The 23,136-nt window shown below is 45.7% G+C and overlaps 1 protein-coding gene across 7 annotated transcripts in view; it reads right to left on the reverse strand.

Moving 5' to 3' along the window:
* Positions 1-23,136, reverse strand: part of WDR19 (WD repeat domain 19) — a 435,717-nt gene that overhangs the window by 191,344 nt on the left and 221,237 nt on the right. For all 7 annotated transcript variants that reach the window (XM_033947370.1, XM_033947368.1, XM_033947367.1 and 4 more), the window contains 4 exons: positions 17,090-17,237; positions 14,737-14,941; positions 11,006-11,165; positions 10,737-10,847 (listed from right to left, as the gene is read on the reverse strand). In XM_033947370.1, the coding sequence (XP_033803261.1) occupies positions 10,737-10,847; positions 11,006-11,165; positions 14,737-14,941; positions 17,090-17,237 (624 nt within the window). The remainder of the gene's footprint in view (positions 1-10,736; positions 10,848-11,005; positions 11,166-14,736; positions 14,942-17,089; positions 17,238-23,136) is intronic.

Here is a 23,136-nt window from a genome sequence, read left to right on the forward strand (position 1 = left end):
TCCCTCTTGCCCGAAGACGCACCCCCCCGACACTACCGATCCCCCCCCCCCTCCGACAATATCGATCGCTGGCTGGAGGGTGCCCAATCCCTCCTGCCCTAAGACGCACCCCCCCGGTGCTAACAACCCCCAAACCTCCACTCCACCAAACCTGTTCTTACGGCCAGATGGGTCTTGCACGTCCAGCCGGCAGGCACGCCTTGTCGAAATGAGGCGGGCCCGCCCCTTCCCGGTCCATCCCGCCGAAGCCTAAGGCCTGATTGGCCCAGGCTCTAGAAACCTGGACCAATCAGGCCTTAGGCATAGCGGGTCCGCCCATCCCCACTTAATCTAAGGCCTGATTGGCCAATCCCCACTTAATCTAAGGCCTGATTGGCCAATCAGACCTTAGACTTAGTGGGGATGGGCGGACCCGCTATGCCTAAGGCCTGATTGTTCCAGGCTTCTAGAGCCTGGGCCAATCAGGCCTTAGGCTTCGGCAGGATGGGCCGGGAAGGGGCGGGCCCGCCTCATTTCGACGAGGCGTGCCTGCCGGCTGGACGTGCAAGACCCATCTGGCCGTAAGAACAGGTTTGGTGGAGTGGAGGTTTGGGGGTTGTTAGCGCCGGGGGGGGTGCGTCTTCGGGCAGGAGGGATTGGGCACCCTCCTGCCAGCGATCGACATTGTCGGGGGGGGAGATCGGTAATGTCGGGGGGGGGGCAGTCGGCAGTGTCGGGGGGGTGCGTCTTCGGGCAGGAGGGATTGGGCACCCTCCTGCCAGCGATCGGACAGGCCGCGGCCCGCTATACTTATAGCGGCAGAGAGATCCCTTGCCGCAATAAGTATAGCGGCCGCGTCTACTTACAATGTAGACCAGCATTTTGCTGGCCTACATTTTAAGCTTCTCCTCTACTAGGGAGACGCGTAGGGCCGCCTAGGTTCGCCTAAGGCCCTTAGGCGAGCTTAGGCATCTTGCGGATCTCCCTAGGCTCCCGGAGGTGCCTTCAGGCCTGCCTGGGGAGCATTTTTTTTTTTTTTTAAACGTGCATCCCGATTGGCTGATTAGACAGCTGTAGGACGCCTACAGCTGCCTAAAATCAGGACGGCACTTTGGAGAATCAGGGCCTTGGTGAACACTCCGGGTGAAGATGTGAGACCGAATGGCAGAACCTTATATTGAAAGTGTTGCTGGGCTACTTGAAAGCTGAGGAATTTCCTGTGGGCAGGATTAATTGAAATGTGCATATTAGCTTCTTTTACATCCAGAAAGCATAGCCAATTGTTCTGATCTAAGAGGGGATACAAAGTTGCCAAAGACAACATACAAAACTTTTCCTTTACCAGAAACTTGTTCAGGCCCCTGAGGTCCATAATTGGGCATAGACCTCCCATCTTCTTCGGAATGAGAAAGTACCAGCAGTAAAAACCCCGATTCTTTTGAGCAGGTAGAACCTTTTCTATTGCATTCAGGAGAAGTAAAGACTCTATCTCCTGAAGAAGAATGAACATCTGCTGAGGATTGAAAGAGGACTCTCTTGGAGGATGATTTGGAGGCATAGTGATCTGGAGGCATAGTGATGAAATGAATAGAGTATCCCTCTCGACTGACTTTTAGAACCCAGAGGTCTATTATCAGCTCCCAACGTGGATGATATAACTGGAGCCGATCTCCGATAGGTTGAGGAAGAGTCTGAGAAAGGGAAATAGCGGTTATGCACTCCATGAGCCCATCAAAAAGACTGAGAAGGTTTTTATGAAGCTGCTGGTTGAGACTTTTGTGGATGCTGTTGCTTTTGTTTCTTCTGCTGAGGCATACAAGATGCAGCAGGTTCAGCTGAATAAAGCCTCTGATATGAGGAAGAAGGCTTAAATGACCAAGAAGCTGAAGAAGGTTTAGACTTGGTTTTAACCAAAGTGTTCCAACTCTGTTCACAGTCAGTGAGTCTTTGTGTAGCATTTTCAATAGAATCACCAAAAAGCTCATCTCCCAGACAGAGAATATTAGTCAATCTATCTTGAAGACTGATATCCATATCTGAGACTCTCAACTATGCCAAACGTCTCATTGCCACTGACATAGCTGAAGAATTATAAGCAGATCTTACGATATATCTTCTAGCAAGGGAAAGGGTTCGAAAGATATTGTGAAATTCCTGATGATGTTGTTAAGGAATATATTTATCAAAAGAAGGCAAATTCTTAACAAGGTGTTTTATATAGCAGGAGAAATAGAAATTGTAATTAAGAACCCTGTTCAGCAACATGAAATTTTAATAAGAGGCGACGTCCAAATTTGTCCATAGTGTGCCTCTCACGTCCTGGTGGTACTGAAGCAGAGACCTTTGATGGAAAAGATTTTTTCAAAGTTGACTCAACTAGTGATTGGTGTTGAAGTTGTGGCCTATCGAAACCCGGGGAAGAAATGATTTTATAAAGAGAATCAAGTTTTCTGGGAGCCACTGTAATGGTCAAGGGTGTTTCCCAATTCTTGTGAAAAGTCTCTTTGAGAATACCATGTAATGGTAGTTTGAGAGGTTCCTTAGGAGGCTCATCACAATTTAAAGCCTCTAGATCAGGGGTGCCCAACGCGTCGATCGCGATCGACCAGTAGCTCAGGAAGGCAACTCGAGTCGATCGCACTCGTGTTGCCGTCCTGATCTACGGGCCGATCAGCCTTCAGTGTTCTCCCTAGGGCCTTTTAGCTGGGCGGTCCGCCCAGCTGTCATCTGCCGCTGCTGAACATTAAAAAAAATCCCCAAAAAAACCGGCTTGGAGATTTCAGCCCCTAGCGAACTTATGCTCCGGGCTCTAACGTGTGCATGCAGGCTTCTCTTCTCTTCCCTCCGAAACCGGAAGTTATGCCCGGGGAGGGGGAGGGGGGGGGGAGAAGGGAAGCCTGCACGCACATGTTGAGAGCCCTGAAGCAAGCATTCGCTACGGGCTAAGGCGGGAGACATGTTAATGAAGCATTTCCTCTTCTTGCTGCCGGGTCCTGCCTACTTTCTGTTTCCGCGAAGGCAGGACCCGGCAGCATTTCCCCCAACAGTTCCTCGCGATGCTGGTCGGCCGAAGCAGGGAGAGGTTGGGGCGGCGTCGGCTTTTGGGCGTGTTATTGGCGTCGGCTTTCGGGCCTGTTATTGGTGGCGGTTTGGGTCCTGGTCCCCGATGGCAGTTTGGGTCCCCGATGGCAGTGGCAGTGTCTTGGGGGAGGGCAGGGAGAAAGAAAGAAAGAAAGAAAAAGGGCAGGCAGGGAGACAGAAGGAAAGAAGAGAAACAGAAAAAAAGGAAAGGGAGGCAGAGAGAAAGAAAGGGCAGGGAGAGAGGAAGGAAAAGTTGGGGGAGGGAATGAGGTGTGGAGGAGAGGAAGCATACAGGCTGAAAGAAGGGAAGAAAGACTGGATGCACAGTCAGAAGAAGAAAGTGCAACCAGAGACTCATGAAATCACCAGACAAGGTAGGAAAAATGATTTTATTTTAAATTTAGTGATCGAAATGTGTCTCAATTTATATCTGCTGTCTATATTTTACACTAAGGTCCCCTTTTACTAAACCGCAATAGAGTTTTTTAGCGCAGGGAGCCTATGAGCGTCGAGAGCAGCGCTGGGCATTCAGCGCAGCTCCCTGCGCTCTAAAAACTGCTATCGTGGTTTAGTAAAAAGGGAGGGGGGTATATTTGTCTATTTTTGTATGGTTGTTACTGAGGTGATAGTGCATAGAGTCATCTGCTTTGACCTCTTTGAAAAACCCTGGAATAGGAATGATAATTAACATTTTCTATGCGTACAGTGTGCGTTGTGTTTTTTTTTAATTTTATTGTTGGTAGATCATTTTGACTTGGTCATTTTAAAAGTAGCTCGCAAGCCCAAAAAGTGTGGGCACCCCTGCTCTAGATATTCAGCACTGTAGGCAGAGTCAGCTTCTAATTTAACAGGTTTCTCTATACCCAATTGTCTAATGAATTTAGTGAAAGAAATTTTTTCAGGAGAAGAGCTTATCTTTGATGGAGATTTCTGAGGAGACCTCCGAAACAGTACCATACACCTCTGTTGTAGAAGCACTGTGGGCAAACAGAGAAGGCAGTTAAGAGAACAATTGCGCTTTCTTCAGCTATCCTCTTCAGCGACATGAGTTTTGAGTGCTCTACTGGCTAGAGATTGTGCTGTTTACTGAGTTTTAACTTTTTTCTTGTCCTATATTTTGTTTTTCAGTTCTCAGTGTGTTCTTCTAACTGCCTACTCTGCTCGCCCAAGCTCTGCCCACACTTCTCAGTGAGTTCTAACTGCCTTCGCTGCTCGCCGAAGCTCACCTGACAATTTTCCTTTCTGATGCTGTTACTGCTAAAGAGAATGTACGTGCCTCTCTCCCAGTAACTGAATGTTTGGCACTAAAAGTCTTTCATCCTCTATAAATATCTCTTTTACTAGTTTATGCCTCATCTCCCATAACCTGAGCATCGTTCTCCCCAACACTTGATCTTATCTCCTTCTATTCACTGTCTACTTCTCCTCTTTTACTACTGGGAGATTTAAACATTCACCTTAACGATCTTAACGAGTTTCTGACATTTCTTGAAGACTGTTCTCTCCTTCAGCTTGTTTCTGGTCCCACTCATTCTGCTAGACACCTATAAGATGTTGTTATAGCTAACACATCTATTAGCCCTAGTATCACCTCTCTATTTACCATGCCTGTTCCGTGGTCGGATCACTTTTTAGTTCAATTCCATCTTTTGATCCTTACTCTAATTAAATCCGACATCTCACGTCACCAATCTAGTAAATATGTATGAAACTATGACTCATTTACTGTACAGAACTTTTTTCAGAACTTTGAGCCTTTTCCTGATAATTTCTCAAACTGTGGTCTAGTAGACCAAATTGAAACCTAGGATAGGATCCTCCACTCTGCTCTTGAGCTCTTCACACCTCTTAAACTAGCACCTCTTAAACTATTTAACTCCATGCGGCGTTAGTTGCAACCTTGGTTCCATTCCAGTTTCATACTCCTGCAACGCCAACTGCGGAGTGTGGAGCATCTTTGGAGGAAGACACCTACTGATTCTCTCTAAAAATAAAAAAAATGTCAATCACTCAATAGGCATTGCTCAGTTTCCCTGCAGAAGGCAAAGAGGAACTATATACCATAGAATCTTACAGCGAGATATGAATAACTCTCAGTTATATCATCTCTTCTATTCTCTCTCTGGTTCTTTGGCTACCAATAGCTCTCTATCTCATCCCTCACACTCCCTAAATGTTGAGGAATTAGCCAATGGTTTTTCAGAAAAGGTTACTAAACTTAGAAATCAGCTTAATTTTGATTCCACCATTTTTTCAACTCCCAAGTCTCCCATTCAGTCCATATTAGTTTCTGAACTTTCTTTGATCTCTGCGTCTTCTACTCAGATTGTACCAGTCTCTGAACTTTCCAAGTTTAACCTCCCTTCTGTTCAATCCTTAAGGAAAACAGTTACTTCTTTCTATTCTAGCTCTTCTCCTAATGACCCAATTCCATCATTTATCATTAAAAGATTTCTCGACTGCCTAATAGGCCCTAAGATGACTATTGTATCAACTAGTCTTCAGTCTGCAACTTTTCCCTCAGCTAGGAAGCACGCCGTAGTAGTTCCAGTTCTTAAATCCCCAAAACTTGACCCTTTAGAAGTTAATAACTATCGTCCGATCTTAAATTTACTTTTTCTTTCAAAAATTATGGAGAAAGTTGTGCTACACAGCTGTCTGGTTATTTAGACCAAATTAATGCCCTTCATTCATGCCAAATGGGCTTTTGGCTCAGTCATTTGACAGAACATTCTCTATTAGGTTTGATTAATTATGTACGTTCATCTCTTGACGGTAACCCTGATGTTCTCTTTTCTTTAAACATGTCTGCTGCATTTGACTTGGTTGAACACAATATTCTATTGCGTCATCTGGAAGATCTACATATCTCTGATAAGGCTCTTCAATGGTTCAAATCATATCTGCACAAAAACGGAACCCTGAAGGACTAAATTAGCCAATAATGTCCAAAGCAACAAAGTATAAATAAAGAATTGGCTAAGCGGTTCCTAACCCTTGAAGGAGTGATTAAAGGCTAAAAACTAATGAATAATAAATAGTGGATAAATAGTGGACGTCAGTATGAGCCTTTCATAGATCAATCGAAAATGTAGGCTTGGGCTATATCTCATAGGTGACTAGCACCAGAACATAAGTCCAAAAGAGAGTTGCCCCATACATCATTTTAGTCCATCTTAACATAACCACTATTTAGTGCTGATATAGAAAAAATACCTAATAAACATTACCTTCATGGGAGAAGACCACTGAAGTATAAAAAATGATGAAATAAATAAAAAATATGTATGTGAAAAGAAAAATAAAAAATTTAAATAACATCAATAAACTCCCAAAAACATCAAAATGTTGTAAAATCCTTAAAGTGCAAGTTCTTCAGAAAAATTGGTGCAAACTTGCTAAGAGAAACCTCATAAAGATATATAAATTTAAAATTCAAAGTGCTGCTAAGGTGGAAAAAATCAAAAACATTCCAAAAAAATTCATCAAACAACTTAATAGATTAAAAGTTCATAGCATCATAAAATCATAGCACCGTAGAATCGTAATATTTCATTATGTTTCATAAATAGAAGTTCATAGCACCATATAGAAATTCTTAGCGCCAAATGATCATAGCAATATGTAAGTCATAGCACCATATAATCGTAGCACCATTTAATAAATAGCACCATTTTTTATACTTCAGTGGTCCTCTCCCATGAAGGTAATGTTTATTAGGTATTTTTTTCTATATCAGCACTAAATAGTGGTTATGTTAAGATGGACTAAAATGATGTATGGGGCGACTCTCATTTGGTCTTATGTTCTGGTGCTAGTCAACTATGAGATATAGCCCGAGCCTACATTTTTGATTGATCTATGAAAGGCTCATACTGACGTTCACTATTTATCCACTATTTATTATTCATTAGTTTTTAGCCTTTAATCACTCCTTCAAGGGTTAGGAACCGCTTAGCCAATTCTTTATTTATACTTCAAATCATATCTGACAGATAGGACCTACGCTGTTTCTTATTTAGGTTCTCTTTCTACTTCACATTCTCTTCAGCCAGGTGTCCCTCAGGGGTCTGGGCCTATACTTTATAACATCTTTCTGGGCCCCCCTGACTTTACTGCTCCAACCTCTTGGATTTACATTCTTCATCTATGCTGATGATATCCAATTGTTGTATCCCCTTAACATTAGCTGTTATCAAGATTGTTCTCCGATTTCTGGTAAACTTGATAAGGTTGCAGACTGGCTAACTATGAATAGATTAAAAATTCACAAAAAACATCTACAAAAAGTAGTTCAGATCTCCCTTGTTTTAGCTTGAAGGGTACTACTCTCCTGTATTTAACATCAATTAAAATTCTTGGTGCAATTATAGATAATACTTTATCGTTTCATCAGTATATTTCCAATGTTGTTTCTTCCTCTTTTTTCAAATTGAGGCAAATTCGCTCTGTCAGAATTCTCTTATATTCTCAATTGGATTACTGTAATTCTCTGTTAATAGGACTTCCTCAGTATCAACTCCAAAGGCTTCAGCTTGTCCAGAATACGGCTCTTCACTTGCTTTATCACCACTCCATATTTGATCATATAACTCCGCTATTTAAAATTGAACATATGCTTCCAACAGCATATAGGATTCCTTTCAAATATAATGTTCTTTCATTTCAAATTCGATCATCTGGCCTTTCTTTGTTTCTGTACAGTCATATGATTCCTTACATGCCAACAAGGAATCTTCGTTCCTCTTCTCAGTATTTGTTAACTGTACCATCATTTTGGCAAATGTTTCTGGATACTAACCATGAGACAAGTTTCTCAGTGATGGCTCTGAGCCTTTGGAATTCATTACCACTTTATCTGAGATCAGAAAACTCTCTTAAAGTCTTCAAGTCACAGCTGAAGGCTTATTTCACAAAGGCTTTTGACTGTGAATCCCTACAGACACTTCCTATCCTGAAATAAACAAAACAAAAACAACTTTATCCCCTTAACCTCTTGTGTTTTTCCTTTGTTTTATTAATTTCTCCTTTCCCTTATAAATATTGTAACTCATCCCTTCCCTGAATATCCTTTTGTCTCAGTTTGTTTACAGTATCGGTCTGGGGATTTTTTTTTTTTTTTTTAAATCTTGTACCCATAGTTTAACTTTAACTGCCTTGATTCAACTACAATTGTTAAGAAATGCGGTATATCAAATAAACTAACTGTAACTGTATAAGCAGGAAAGTCCCCATCTGAATCAGATTGCAAGTCAGAGTCATAAAGAAGCTTTGACGGTGTGCGTACCAATGCTTACGACGACTCCAGTATCGATCTGAAGAAAAAGAAGAGGTATGACATGAAGCTCTCTTTCTCTTAGAAGTACATGATGAAGAATGGTGCTTCCTGGACTTCGAATATTGAGATGAAGAAGAGCATCAATGCCTTGATGAAATGGATCGATCCATTGATGAAGAACTTGACCTTTGATGAGATGATAAATGTTGAAGTGTTAAGAGTGATGGTGACTGGATGAATATCCATGTCAATGTTGCACCGGAGAGCCAGTTGCGGTACCACAGGACCTGGTGGTCATATGCTCAGGCTGGGCTAGTACCAAGGGAGTCAATGCTGGTGCATGTAGCTTCAGTATATCACCTAGCTCCCATTAGAAAAACTCATCAAGCTTTTCACGGAAAGAAAGCACCGGTGCCTGTGGCTTATCTGCCGGTACCAACGGTGCAGCAGATTGCCTTGGAGAGGGTGACCTCAATGAGGATGCACACCTCGAAGGAGAGGCAAGTCGCAAGATGGTACGTCGCTGCTTGGTCGGCATCAAGGGACTCGATGCAACAGTGACCTGCAACTCTGTTTGGGAAGCTTGTGGCTTCTTAACTGGCTGACCTAACGGTGGAAGATCACCCGATACTGATGCTGATGTCGATGCCTTCAACGTCGATGGTCTTGTTGATGTCTATGATGGTCCTGAAAAATTTTTCTTGTTGAAGTTTCAACTTTTAATGCAGTGCATCTGCAAGGTAGAACACCGAGCACAGGATTCGACCCAGTGTTCGGAGCCAAGGCACTGCAAGCACCAACTATGTGGGTCATTGATAGAAATCAGCCTTTGGCACCTGCAACACTTTCTAAAGCCCGTTAATGGTCTAGACATGGATGGGAAGACTGTGTAAGCCAAATTAAATTCAACGGCTGAAAAGAAAACATGAACACCTTGAAGGGCAAAGCCCACAAGGGAAAAAGAAAAAAAAAATCTCTTTTCTCTCTTTTTTTTTTAAAGAAAAGAGAAATTATCAAAAAACTATGAAAAAAATCACCAATTTGCGAAACAGGAAGGCAAAGTGCAAAAAAATGAACCAAGTTCAAAAACACAACTTCTTCACTCCTTGGAAAATGAAGAAGTCAGGTGCAGGCAATCACAAAATAAAAAAAAAATAAAAAAATTAAAGTGGCGATGTACTCTTAAAGCTGTCTCTACCGGGGCTCCGTGGATGTCACCCACATGTGAGAATTGGGAGTATAGTAAAGGGGTGAATCATGTGCTACGGGGTGGGGATAGGTAGGGGTTAGAGCTGAATAAAGGGGTGAATGTGCCATGAGCAAATTAGGGACAGAGTAAAGAGGTGTGGGGAGGGGGTTGGGACAGGCAAAAGGATGTGTGCCAAAGCAGGAGGGGTTAGAAACAGAAAAAAGGGGTGAGTGTACCATGAAGGGGTTTGAGGGGAGAGTAAAAGGGTGAATATGCAATGGGGGATGGGAAGAGGAGAGGTGTGAGGCGACAGAATAAGAAGTTGGGACATTCAATGGAGTAGAAGACTTTAGGGGCAGACAGAATTATAGATCATGCTGGGATTTAGAGGGAGGCAGAATTACAGTTGGAATGAGAGGCAACTGAGAAGGTTAGAGCCTGAGAAAGGAAAAAGCAAGAAGAGATTTCAGGGCTTTTGATGGGGGAATTCTAAGCAAATCACTAAACAAATTTTGCTGAATTTTAAAATAATATACGCAGAATTTTCAATTTTTTTGAAAATTTTGCCAGGAGTAATGTTTGTTGATTAGGTTATAAGCTCAATTGAACAGGTACCATCTTATATAAATTATTATAAAGTGCTACATCAGTCAAGTAGCACTATAAAAATGATATAGTAGTAGCAGCAGCAGCAACAGCAATAGGGAATTGCTTACAAAGGTAGATGTGTTCACAGATTCAACGTCAATAAGATATGTTTTTAAGTTCTTTAAAAATGATATACCAAATGTGATTTTGTATGCACAGGTCCAAAATGTTTAATATTTTTCAGGTTGCATTTATTTGTCTATATTATTTATTTTGGCCCCCTTTTATCAAGCCATGGTAGAGCATTTTAGCACTTGCCGGCAAGGTAAATGCTCCGGCTCTCATTCAATTCCTATGAACTTTGGAGCATTTACCTTGCTGGCTAGTGCTAAAATGCTCTACCGTGGCTTGATAAAAAGGGGCCTTTATTTTTAACAGTGACTTGATACTAGTTAGTAGGATTGCTGGTATCAGTTTTTGATGAATGTTCACAATTAATGCTGTCAAACTATGCCTAAAATACTGTGTTCAGTTTGTAAAAATTAAATAACCAGAAATTTTTCTTATATATAAAAGCAAGTTTAGTAAATGTGACAAGATTCCATACAGTCCAATGAGTACCTCAAGTGCAGCAACAGGACATGTGGAGGCTAGATATAGGTCCTGGGCCAAATTGAAATCATTAGTAAACATCGCAAGATGCCCAGCTATAAGATTGTGGTCTTCTATTCCCTGCAAATAAAAATACTGATCATTGGCCAAGTTCCATCCTAATTTAGATGATGCAATTACATTTTTCAAAAACTTCAATAACATACATTGCAATTGAAACCTGAGCTTCTTTTTAATTTCAAATAATGAACACAATTTGAGGATGGGAAGTCTTTTACCTTAATTTGTTCCAGTGACATCACCATCCCGACATTTCCAATGTGGCGGTATACACGTACTGCAAACTCTACCTCCATATGATGCAAGCAGGATCTGGCTAGTTCATTCCAAGCAGCTGGATCATTTAAAATTTTACACACATTCCAAGCCTCAGAGAACCTAAATGAGTTCAAACAAGCATGGTAATATGGTTTTATTTCTTTCCCATAAACATGATGCTTCACTAACTGTATTATTCAAAAGATCAACACGCATGGGTTTTGATCCAATTTGTTTCTGTGTTTTTATCCTTTCATTATTTGCCAAATTTCAGACCATTCCTCAAGCTTCACTAGATCCTTCTTCATGTTTTCTACACCATCAGGGGCTAGAAGGACCATTGGTCTGATCCAGTAAGGCTATTCTTATGTTCTTATCTGAATCTGGAGGGAATAGAAAACATGAGAACTGCGAATGTTGGCAGAGTGGCCTGTCTGGCAGTTAAAATTTAATGTGAAGAAGCACAGAGTAATGCACTTAGAAATAAAAATTCAAAGGAGCTGTATGTGCCTGAGGGTGAGAAGCTGATATGCACAAACAGGGAGAGGGAGAGGGACCTCGGTATAATGTCTGAGGATTTCAAGATTGCAAAACAATGTGACAAAATGATGGCCATAGCCAGAAGGATGTTGGGCTGCAAAGAAAGAGGAATCGCCAGCAGAAAAAGAGAAGTGTTGATGCGCTTGTACAAGTCTTTGGTGAGGCCCCACTTGAAATATTATGTTCAGTTCTGGAGGCTATACCTTGCTAAGGATGTAAGGTAACGAAAATGATATCAGGATTGTGCTGAATGATGTATGAATAGAGGCTTGAATACCTGAATATGTATACTATAGAGGAAAGAAGGGTAGAGAAGATATGTACAGACGTTTAAATACTTGAAAGGGTATTAATCTACAAACAAATCTATTTCAGAGATGGAAAAAGCAATAAAATTAATGGGCATAACATAACATTGTGCTTATTGACTGTGTAACCAAAAGTTCAACGCGGTTTACAAAAAGTTATAAAAGTAAACATATTACATGAATTAAGATGATTCATTAAACAGTCAAACATTTAGAAAAAAGATAGGTCTTCAATTGTTTTCTAAAATGGCCATAGGAATTAGATTGTGGTAGACAAGGGCTATATTTGAAAACTGGTTCAAGAAGCACTTTGTTCGCTGTGCACGTAAGCACTTAACACTCCAAAAAGATTGATACAAAAATTCTTGTACTGGACAATTGTCCTACTCATCCCCTGGCTGAGTCACTTTTTCAGCAGCAATACTTTGTATTTTGCAGCGTTCTTTTCAACATCGGCACAGCGTTCCTTTTGGTACTGTGTCAGATAGCAGACTTTGAGAGTCCTTTTTCATTAGTAGCAATCTGGCACCATCTTCTGGGCTTCTATTTTACATACCCCTGAGGAAGGCTACCCTAGTTGAAACACGAGCATCTCTCCTGCTGCAGGGGGGTAGACGGGTTGCGGCGGTTAGTGCAGCAGAGAAAATGGGTATCTCTCCTGCTGCATCACAACATAGAGAATGACACGGTGACGGTTTACCCGCGGCCACCGCATTTAAGCCGCGGGTCACCGCCGAAAACGGGGAAGAAAACTAGCAGTCGCTGCGGTGACGGGGACAAGGCCATTCACCGACCGCGGAAACGGTGAACAGGTTTGTCCCCGCGGGCCAATGTACCCCCTTCTAGGAACCGCTATTTACCTGTGTTTCACCGTGCTCCTCATTTGTCAGATCAACCCTTCCTGCCAATCGCAGCAGAAGGGTACCCAACCCCTCCTGCCGGTCCTCCCAATGGCCTCCCCTAAGATCGCCGGCAGGAGGGTACCCAACCCCTCCTGCTGGACCCCCCCCCCAACGAACCCTCCCACCCCGGAACCCCCTTAGTCTTACTTTCCAAGTTGGACCGGACAGCTCCTCGCTCGTCTGGCCAGCAGGCCTGCCTCCGTCCAAATGAGGCGGGCCCGCCCCTCCCCTCCCCTCCCCTGCCTCCCCTAAGATCGCCGGCAGGAGGGTACCCAACCCCTCCTGCTGGACCCCCCCCCAACGAACCCTCCCACCCCGGAACCCCCTTAGTCTTACTTTCCAAGTTGGACCGGACAGCTCCTCGCTCGTCTAGCCAGCAGGCCTGCCTCCGTCCAAATGAGGCGGGCCCGCCCCTCCCCTCCCCTGCCTAACCCACAGGATCCTAGGGCCTGATTGGCCCAAGCACCTAAGGCCCCTCCTATAGCGGGAGTGGCTTTAGGTGCCTAGACCAATCAGGCCCTAGGATCCTGTGGGTTGGGCAGGGTAGGGGCGGGCCCGCCTCATTTGGACGGAGGCAAGCCTGCTGGCCATACGTGTGAGGAGCCGTCCGGTCCAACTTGGAAAGTAAGACTAAGGGGGTTCCGGGGTGGGAGGGTTCGTTGGGGGGGGGGTCCAGCAGCAGGGGTTGGGTACCCTCCTGCCGGCGATCTTAGGGGAGGCCATTGGGAGGACCGGCAGGAGGGGTTGGGTACCCTTCTGCTGCGATTGTCGGGAGGGCCGTTGGGGGGGTCTACAGGAGGGGTTGGGTGCCCTCCTGCCGTGATCGCTGGGGGGAGGGGAGACTTGCAGCCGTAGCCGCGGTCACTATGCTAATCACGGCAGCATTTAAAGTACATGTCGTGTTTGTTTTTGCATTGCTAGCCCCAGGGGTGGTGGAAGATTAGTGATTGAAAAACTGTATGAAAAATAACTATTTTAAATTTAGTGATCAAAATGTGTCAGTTTTGAGAATTTTTATTAATTAATTTTTTCTCTGCGTGTTTTGTTTTTGTATAGTTATTAACTAATATTTAACTAAGTTTTAAAGTTTTAAAGAATGTTTCCTTTATACGTAAATAAAGAAAAGTGAATGGGATTGCAGTGGCGGTGACGGGGCGGTGAATGGGGTGGCAGTGGCGGTGACGGGGCGGTGAAGAGGATGGTGAGACGGGGACGGGGCGGTGACGGGGATGGTGAGACGGGGACGGGGCGGTGACGGGGATGGTGAGACGGGGACGGGGCGGTGACGGGGACCAATTTTTTCACCGTGTCATTCTCTATCACAACACAGGGCTTTCTAGCAGCCTCTGACACTGTCCAGCACCCCTGGACCAGTCGCTTATTTTTGTTGCCAAAAGCCGATGCCGCTTTTTGAAAATGACTCGGCACTTTTTAAGAATCCACCAGAGAGCTCATTTCAAAGTTGAAGAGCCCATTTGCACGTCAGTGTCGGAGACTGCTAGAAACCTTGCTAAAGATGGAGATAATCTCTTTTGATAATCCACCGCTAAACTGTGTACAGGCTAAACTGCTGGAAAACAGTTTAGCAACGGCGTAAAACTTTTGAGAATCTTGTCCTGAGTGTGGGATGGAGATGAAACAAAAGAGATAGCTGGCTCCTAGATTCAGTGATAATTTGTTGAGGCCAGTGTGTAAAAGACATGTTGATCTGTATGTTTTTTAAGAACTAATTTTTATGCATGTATAGAATGGGAAATTTTTATAAATAACTACTTCCTGTTCTAAAAAGCTCAAAATCACTAATAAAATAACTCTTTAACCCTTAAGTGACTAAGAGAAAGATCAAGATTAATTGCATTCCAATTGTATATTTGCTCTTCGGAACACACTATGCTATAATCAGGCACCAAATTAAACAAAGGAAAAGACATTCAGACTTACCTCTTTAGCATTAAAGTCTGTGTTAGTATTTGTTTCAGCTCATAGGGTACACAGTCTTTTAATCTGCTGAGGAAACAGTGAGTGCCCAAGTAGATGCTGTTTGTTTTTCCACTCTGTGTCTGACATGTTAGTTCTCCATTATACAACAGCAATGGTTTATGGGAAAAGGGAAGCTTTGTACCTCCAGATAATATCACCTTGGATCCTACAGATGACAGCAGGAGACTATAAGTATATGGCTTCTGACATCACCTAATATTTTTTGTATTTATTAGGACAAAGAAATATTGTTCCTGAACAGATTTACTACATGGTAATATAGCCTTATTAAGAATGTTTTCCTTGAGCAGAGATTTTGCTTCCCAAAAGTCTGTTCCACAGACACAGAGGCCCAATTATGTAACCGGCGTCCATGTTACAGACGCTAGTTAGAGAATCGGGTTAGAGTAGACGTGGCCACTACACTTATCGCGGCAAGGAATCTCCCTGCCGCGATAAGTATAGCGGCCACCTGTCTGATCGCCGGCAGGAGGGTGGCCAACCCCTCCTGTCGGAATGTTGCACCCCCTTGAAACGCCGGCAGGAGGGTGCCCAACCCCTCCTGCCAGAAAGCCAGTTCATAATCAGTTGCGCGCTGACAAGAGGGCAGATAATTCAGCGCAAGACAACAGCACGCCTCAGGAAAACTTAGTTTTAAAGAGCTCTGAAGCGATGTGTGAGTGGGGAACCCCCCCCCCCCCACTTTACTGCCTAGTGTTTGTGCTGCTGTTGGGGGGAGTTTGGGGGGTTGGAACCCTCCATTATAAAGAAAACTGAACTTTTTCCGATTTTTTTTTGGGAAAAGTTCCATTTTCTCTATAATGGGGGGGGGGGGGGGCTGCGCCCCCTCCACATCCCCCCCACGGCAACACGAACAGTATGCAGTAAAGTGAGGGGGTTCCCCCCCACCCACCCCCGTCGGAGCACTTTAAAACTAAGTTTTCCCGCGGCGCGCTGGTGTCTTGTGCTGAATTGTCGGTGCGCTGGTGTCTGGCGCGCGATTGTCCCGTCACCGGAAAGCCGCACCCCCTCCAGACGCCCCACGCTAATGCCCCCCACACTACAACCCCCCCCCCGATGACCCCAACTAACCTCCCCCCAACTAACCTCTAAATTGTTGGCCGGCCGGCCAGGTCTTGCTGCCGTCCAGCCGGCAAGACCGCCTCATCGAAATGAGGCGGGCCCGCCCCTTCCAGGCCCATCCCTGCTAAGCCTAAGGCCTGATTGGCCCAGGCTCTAGAAGCCTGGACCAATCAGGCCTTAGGCATAGCGGGTCTGCCCATCCCCACTAAGCCTAAGGCTTGATTGGCCCAGGCTCTAGGGACCTGGGCCAATCAGGCCTTAGGGTTAGTGGGGATGGGCGGACCCACTATGCCGGCGATTGGGAGTTTCGGAGGGGGGCAGCATTCTGGCAGCAGGAGTTGGGCACCCTCCTGCCGGCTATCGGGAGTGTCAGGGGGGGCGGCGTTCTGGCAGGAGAGGTTGTGCACCCTCCTGCCAGCGATCAGACAGGCGGCTGTGGCCGCTATACTTATCGCGGCAGGGAGATTCCTTACCGCGATAAGTATAGCAGCCGCGTCTACTTACAGTGTAGGCCAGAATTTTGCTGGCCTACATTGTAAGCCCCTCTTCCTCTACTAGGGAGACGTGTAGGGCCGCCTAGGTTCGCCTAAGGCCCTTAGGCGAGCTTAGGCGGTCTTTCAGGCATCCCTAGGCACCTTCGATATAGGCGGCCTGCCTGGGGAGCATTTTTTTTTTAAACGTGCATCCCGATGGCTGATTAGACAGCTCTAGGATGCCAATAGCTGCCTAAAATTGGGACGCACTTTGCAGAATCAGGGCCAGAATGTGTGAAAGCCTTTGAAAGTCACAGTGGCAAAATTCCCTTAACGAATAATGTAAATTATAGGGTAATACATATGTCTAACAGGGTCAACATTCTTTGATCAAATATTTTGCATTCATTTGAATTCTGCTATTCATGCATTCTTAAGGAATTTGTATCAGAAATTAAAAAAATATTGAACAGAACTGTGGCATTTCTGCACATATTTCATTGTAACTATAAAAGATATTAGTTCTCAAATAAACTTCCATTGTATATCAGATAGTCAAAATTACATGTGCCAAGTAAAACAAAATAAATATACACCACATAGGCTATTTATCTTTAGTTGTAGATAAAATCAGTTTAAAAATGGAGATCTAGTTTTATCTCTTCTGTTCCAACAACAAAGTGCTGTGTTCAGGTTCACATACTTTAGTAAAACAAAACAATATAGAAATATATCTATAAGACTGAATTTTACAGTACCTTGTATAGTATCCTTGTGGAAAACATAAGTGTATACTTTATCGTCATCAAAAGCACAGAAGACACCTTTATCCAATGGATAATTTTCCCATAGAATGCCTTTAATTGATGGTGAGAAGTTTGGAATCTCATATACGCTATCATTTACCTATGAACATATAATGAATTAGTGGAAATTATCTATATAAACAGAATACTAGTGCAAGCACTCTTTCCTACTTGTAACAGGTATTTTCCATAACAATAGGTGATGTCATTCAATAGCACCAGGATGAAAAACCTCCACAATAGCTGAGAACTAGTGTAAAGTTCTCAGCATGTGTAGCCTTTCTTATGCGCAGTGATCTCCTCAGTCTCTTAGGCCCAGATTAACTAAAGATAGCAACTCAATCGCTGTTGGCTGATTCTCTGGCCAATTTTCAAACAGCGATTGATTCACTATCAAGTTTGCATGAAAATGATTTGCACAGTCGTGCAAATCATTTGCATGCAAACTCACCAACTCAATCACTCTGATTGTGAGCTGGACTAAGCAGAACTGTGAAGTGAAAGTATGGAGTAAGAACAAAGTCACTAATTTGCATATGGAACCCAATAAAGCAGACTTCCAATGCAGTAGCTGTAATAGCTCTGATTTTTATAAGGGTTTCCTATTGCTGGTTAGAGAAATATCAATTTGATTGCAACTGAACTGGAATAAGGAATGCTAATCACTAAAGTCACTTGATTAACCTGTAGCAGGTGTCCTCCGAGATAAACAGGCATGTGGGTGACATCATCCACGGAACCCATTACAGACACCTTCAAGAGCACTGTCACTTTAAATCTTTAGGCAATGCCCACACCTTGTACATGCAGGTGCCTTCATGCCAAACATCAGCAAGCAAGACTGACAGTTCAGTAAAAAAGCTAGGAAGCCAACTAGGGAAGGTGGGGGTGGGTGTAAAAATGTATGCTTGCTGCCCTCAGAGAACACCTGCTACAGGTTAAGTATCTTTGCTTTCTCTGAGGACAAGCAGGCATATTATTCTCACATGTGGGATTTCCAAGCTGCCAGGATCAGGTTTCTGGAAGAGGCTTATTATTGAATAAACATGAGCTTGGCAAAACCCAACAGGTTGGAAAGGCAGATTCTGAGTTAAATGGTGGGGCATCTTGGAGCAGAGAGGGATCTTGTGGCTTGGGACTACTAAGTTGATAAAGTCCACTGTGGGATCCTGAAGTGAAAGCGTGCAAATAATGTCATATGAACTGTTGATGCCATGTAACCAAGAAGGCATAACATCTGGTGTGCAGATGTGCAGTTGAGGGTGGAAATCGTATGACACAGCTGAGTGAGATTGTTGGTCCTCTGATCAGGTAGATAAGCTAGACCTTGAATGATATTCAAGAGTGCACCTATGAACTCTAAGGTTTGAGATGGCTGCAGCAAACCCAAGAAGCTTGAGACGAACTGTTGAGCTGATGGAAATCTGAGTGTCCTGCAATGGATGATGCCTTGATCAACCAGTCATCTAAGTAGAGAAATGCATGAAATCCCCATGTGGAAAGGGTTGTCACCACTACCACCAGGCATTTCATGAAGATTTGAGGGTCCGATGCCAGTCCAAAGGGCAAGACTTTGTATTGGAAATGATGAGATCCTATGTGGAAGCGTAGATGCTTCCTGTGCACAGGCAGGATTGAAATGTGAGTATACATGGCTTTTAGATCCAGAGAGCAAAGCCAGTCACCCTTTTCTACTAGGGGTAGGAGGGTTCCCAGACAAACCATTCAAAATTTTTCCTTCATCAAGTATTTGTTAAACCTCAAAGGTCTAAAATGGGACAAAGGCCTCCAGTCTTTTTTGGTATCAGGAAATACTTTGAGTAGAAACTTCAGCCTCTCTCCTGCAGAGGAACAGGCTCTACTGCATTCTGCTAGAGAAGGGCTGAGTTTTCTTGATGAAGGAGGGATTTCTGGAGGGAGTACAAAAGAGACTCTCTTGGGGAGGGGAGGTTTGGAGGTTTGTGGATCCAAAGAAAGCCACAGCCCTGAGAGATGGCTCGAAGCACCCACTGGTCTGTTATGATAAGAGTCCAACATTGGTGTAAAAGAGTTGTCTGCCTCCAACAGGAAGATTGGGAGGCAGAGTCAGGTGAATGGTGGCAATGCTCTCTAGAAAAGAGTCAAAAAGACTAATGCTGCTTAGACTGAATTTGAGCTGGTACTTCTGAGTCTTTTTTTTTCTTTGTTTTTTTGTTTTGCACAGAAGCATTGATAAGGAGGCCTGAACAGAGTCTCTTTGATGTCACAGAGATGGATTGATCATCTAATGAACAGACTTCTGTGTTTATGTAAAAGAAACACTGTTGTAAAATATAATTTGTAGGAAAGAATGAGGTTGCCCTAGAAGAGGCAGCAGTATAGATGGAGAAGGCTCATCAGCTGCTGAAGCTAGTACTAAAGCTGATATTATCTGAGGCTGTATGGTCAACCAAATGCACAGGTGTTTTAACTGGGAAGCAAAAGGACATTTGTGCTACACCTTACTTTATGGGTATGAAATTAAACTTATGCTGACAGTCTGCTCATGATCTGCTTGCTCTGTCCCGCTGCACTGGAGTATCTGTGCTGAGGGAGCATTGCGATGACTGCACTAACAGATGAAGAGAATGGCCAGTGCTGCCTAAGGAGAAATTAGGTTCTTACCTGCTAATTTACTTTCTTTTAGCTTCTCCAGACCAGTAGAGGTTAACTTTACGAATGGGTATATATCTAATCATGACCAGCAGGTGGAGACTGAAAACAAAACTTTGGGACAGTATATCCTAGCCCCTCCTCTCTATTTCCCTCAGTCTGCCGAATAGCCAAGCAGAACCAAGATCTGGAAAAAAACAGAGAGAAAAAACAATACTCCGAAAGGAGTAACAAATAACATACCCAAAATGCTGTTGGAAAATGCAGAGGAGAAATTCCCGAAGGAAGAATGTCCCCACAGCTCGCCAGCTAAGCCAGCCGAGCCACAGCCGCTGTTCTTCAATTCTCCCCGGCCCTAGAAAAATACTAGAACCCGCAGCAAAAACCAAAAACTGCCCGCGCAACAGCCCCAACAACAACAACAACAGACAGGGTGGGGACCTCTACTGGTCTGGAGAAGCTAAAAGAAAGTAAATTAGCAGGTAAGAACCTAATTTCTCCTTCTTTAGCACTCTCCAGACCAGTAGAGGTTAACTTTACGAATGGGACGTACCAAAGCAGTCCCTCTCACGGGCGGGACCCCAGAAGGGCCGATACCAGTACACGCTCACCGAACACCGCGTCCCGACGCGCCTGCACATCAACCCGATAATGACGAACAAAGGAATGTAAGGAGGACCAAACCGCAGCCTTACAAATATCCACTGGAGGCACGAGCGACGACTCAGCCCAAGAAGCCGCCTGACCCCGAGTGGAATGAGCCTTGAGAAACTCCGGAATAGGCTGCTGTTTAAGAAGATAAGCGGAAGCAATCGTCTCCTTGATCCAGCGCGCAATAATAGCCTTAGAAGCGCCAGCTCCCCGACGAGGACCCGCCAGGAGGACAAAGAGATGATCGGACTTCCGGAATTCCTGGGTCCGCTGCACATAAGAGCGAAGGACCCGACCGACATCCAACTTGCGCAGCTGCCGTTGCTCAGAAGAGCCCTCCCGACCACCCAAGACCGGGAGAACCACCGATTGATTGACATGAAAAGGAGAAACAACCTTCGGCAGAAAGGAAGGAACAGGCCGCAAGACGACCCGCTCCCTAGAAAACTCCAAGAAGGGAACCCTACAAGAGAAAGCCTGCAGCTCAGAAACACGCCTAGCAGAAGTAATGGCCACCAAAAAGACCGCCTTCAAAGTAAGGTCCTTCAAAGAACAGACGTCCAAGGGCTCGAAAGGCGGACGCACCAAAACAGAGAGAACCAGATTAAGATCCCAAGAGGGAACCGAGGGCCGTAGGGGAGGCCTAAGCAACTTGGCCGCCCGCAAAAACCGAATCACATCAGGAAGAGCCGATAAAACGCTGACCTGACACCAACCCTCGAAAGGCCGACAGGGCCGCAAGATGAACCCGGAGAGAAGACCAAGCCAGGCCTCTATCCAGGCCATCCTGCAAGAACTCTAGAATGTGAGGCAGAGAAGCGCGAAAAGAGGTCACTCCCCGCGCCCGACACCATTCCTCAAAGAGACGCCAAACCCGCACATAAGCCCGAGAGGTAGAAAGCCTCCGGGACCCCAACAGAGTAGAGATCACCTTGTCTGAATATCCCTTCTTGCTAAGGCGACCCCTTTCAAGAGCCACGCCGTAAGACAGAAGGGAGACGGGTCGAACATGGGAATGGGACCCTGCATCAGAAGGTCGTCCGAGAGAGGCAGAGGAAGAGGATCCGCTACCAGGTGCCTCACCAGATCCGCATACCACGGACGGCGAGGCCAATCCGGCGCCACCAGCACCACCAAACCCGGATGGTGAACAATGCGAAGAAGCACTCTGCCCACCAGCGGCCAAGGAGGGAACACATACAACAGCCCCTCCGTTGGCCACTGCTGGACCAGAGCATCCAGACCCTCGGCCAGACCGTCCCTGCGACGACTGAAGAAGCGGGGCACTTTGGCGTTGCCACCCGTGGCCATCAGGTCCATCAGGGGCTGCCCCCAAGCCTGCACTATCAACTGAAACGCCTCGGCGCCGAGACACCACTCTCCTGGATCTAGGAAGTGACGACTGAGGAAGTCTGCCTGAACATTTTCTACTCCGGCTATATGAGAGGCCGAGAGGTCCAGCAGATGGGACTCCGCCCAAACCATGAGCAGAGCCGCCTCCTGCGCCACCTGAGTGCTCTTGGTGCCCCCCTGACGATTGACATAAGCCACCGCCGTGGCATAGTCCGACAGCACTCTGACCGACTTGCCCAGCAACAGGGAGTGGAAAGCCAACAGCGCCAGACGGACCGCTCTGGTCTCCAACACGTTGATCGACCAGGCGGCCTCCTCCGCGGACCAGGTGCCCTGAGCTGAGTGACCCAAACACTGAGCCCCCCAACCCAGGAGACTCGCATCCGTCAGGAGCACCGTCCACTGCGGGAGATCCAGACCCACCCCCTGAACCAGGTGAGGGGTCTGGAGCCGCCAACGCAGACTGCAGCGCGCCAAGCCTCGCAGGGGAACCGGAACATCCATCCCGTGCCTCTGGGGAGACCACCTCCGGAGCAGAGCATACTGGAGAGGACGCATGTGGGCCCGCGCCCACCTCACCACGTCCAGGGACGCCGCCATCGACCCCAAGACCTGGAGGAAATTTTGCGCCCAAGGACACCGGGACGCCAAAAGCAGGCGAATCTGAGATTGCAATTTGCTCACCCGGCCCTCTGGGAGGAAGACCCTCCCCAAGGAGGTGTCGAACAGCACCCCTAGGTACTCCAGACGCTGAGCCGGGACCAACCGACTCTTGGAAAGGTTGACCACCCAGCCCAGCGACTGGAGAAACTCCACCACCCGAGCAGTAACCCGGGAGCTTTCCTGCAACGACTTTGCCCGAATTAACCAGTCGTCCAGGTAGGGGTGTACCAGGATGCCCTCCGACCGCAAGGCTGCCGCGACGACCACCATCACCTTGGTGAACGTCCGAGGAGCCGTGGCCAGCCCAAAGGGAAGCGCACAGAATTGATAGTGCCGACCCAAGATCGCAAAGCGCAGGAAACGCTGATGAGAGGCCCGAATGGGAACATGCAAGTAGGCCTCCGTCAGATCGAGAGTAGTGAGAAACTCCCCCGGCTGAACCGCCAGAATGACCGACCGCAGAGTTTCCATACGGAAAGAGGGAATCTTGAGAGCCCTGTTGACCCCTTTCAAATCGAGGATGGGCCGAAAAGTCCCCTCCTTCTTGGGCACCACAAAGTAAATGGAGTACCTGCCCGTGCCCCACTCTGGAGAGGGCACCGGAACAACTGCCCTGAGATCTAGCAAGCGCTGAAGGGTCTGGCGAAAAGCCTGCGTCTTCCCCGGAGTCTGACATGGCGAAGCGAGGAAAAAAATCCGGC

The sequence above is a fragment of the Geotrypetes seraphini genome, chromosome 1 (assembly GCF_902459505.1).
Source record: "Geotrypetes seraphini chromosome 1, aGeoSer1.1, whole genome shotgun sequence".
NCBI classification, from domain to species: domain Eukaryota; kingdom Metazoa; phylum Chordata; class Amphibia; order Gymnophiona; family Dermophiidae; genus Geotrypetes; species Geotrypetes seraphini.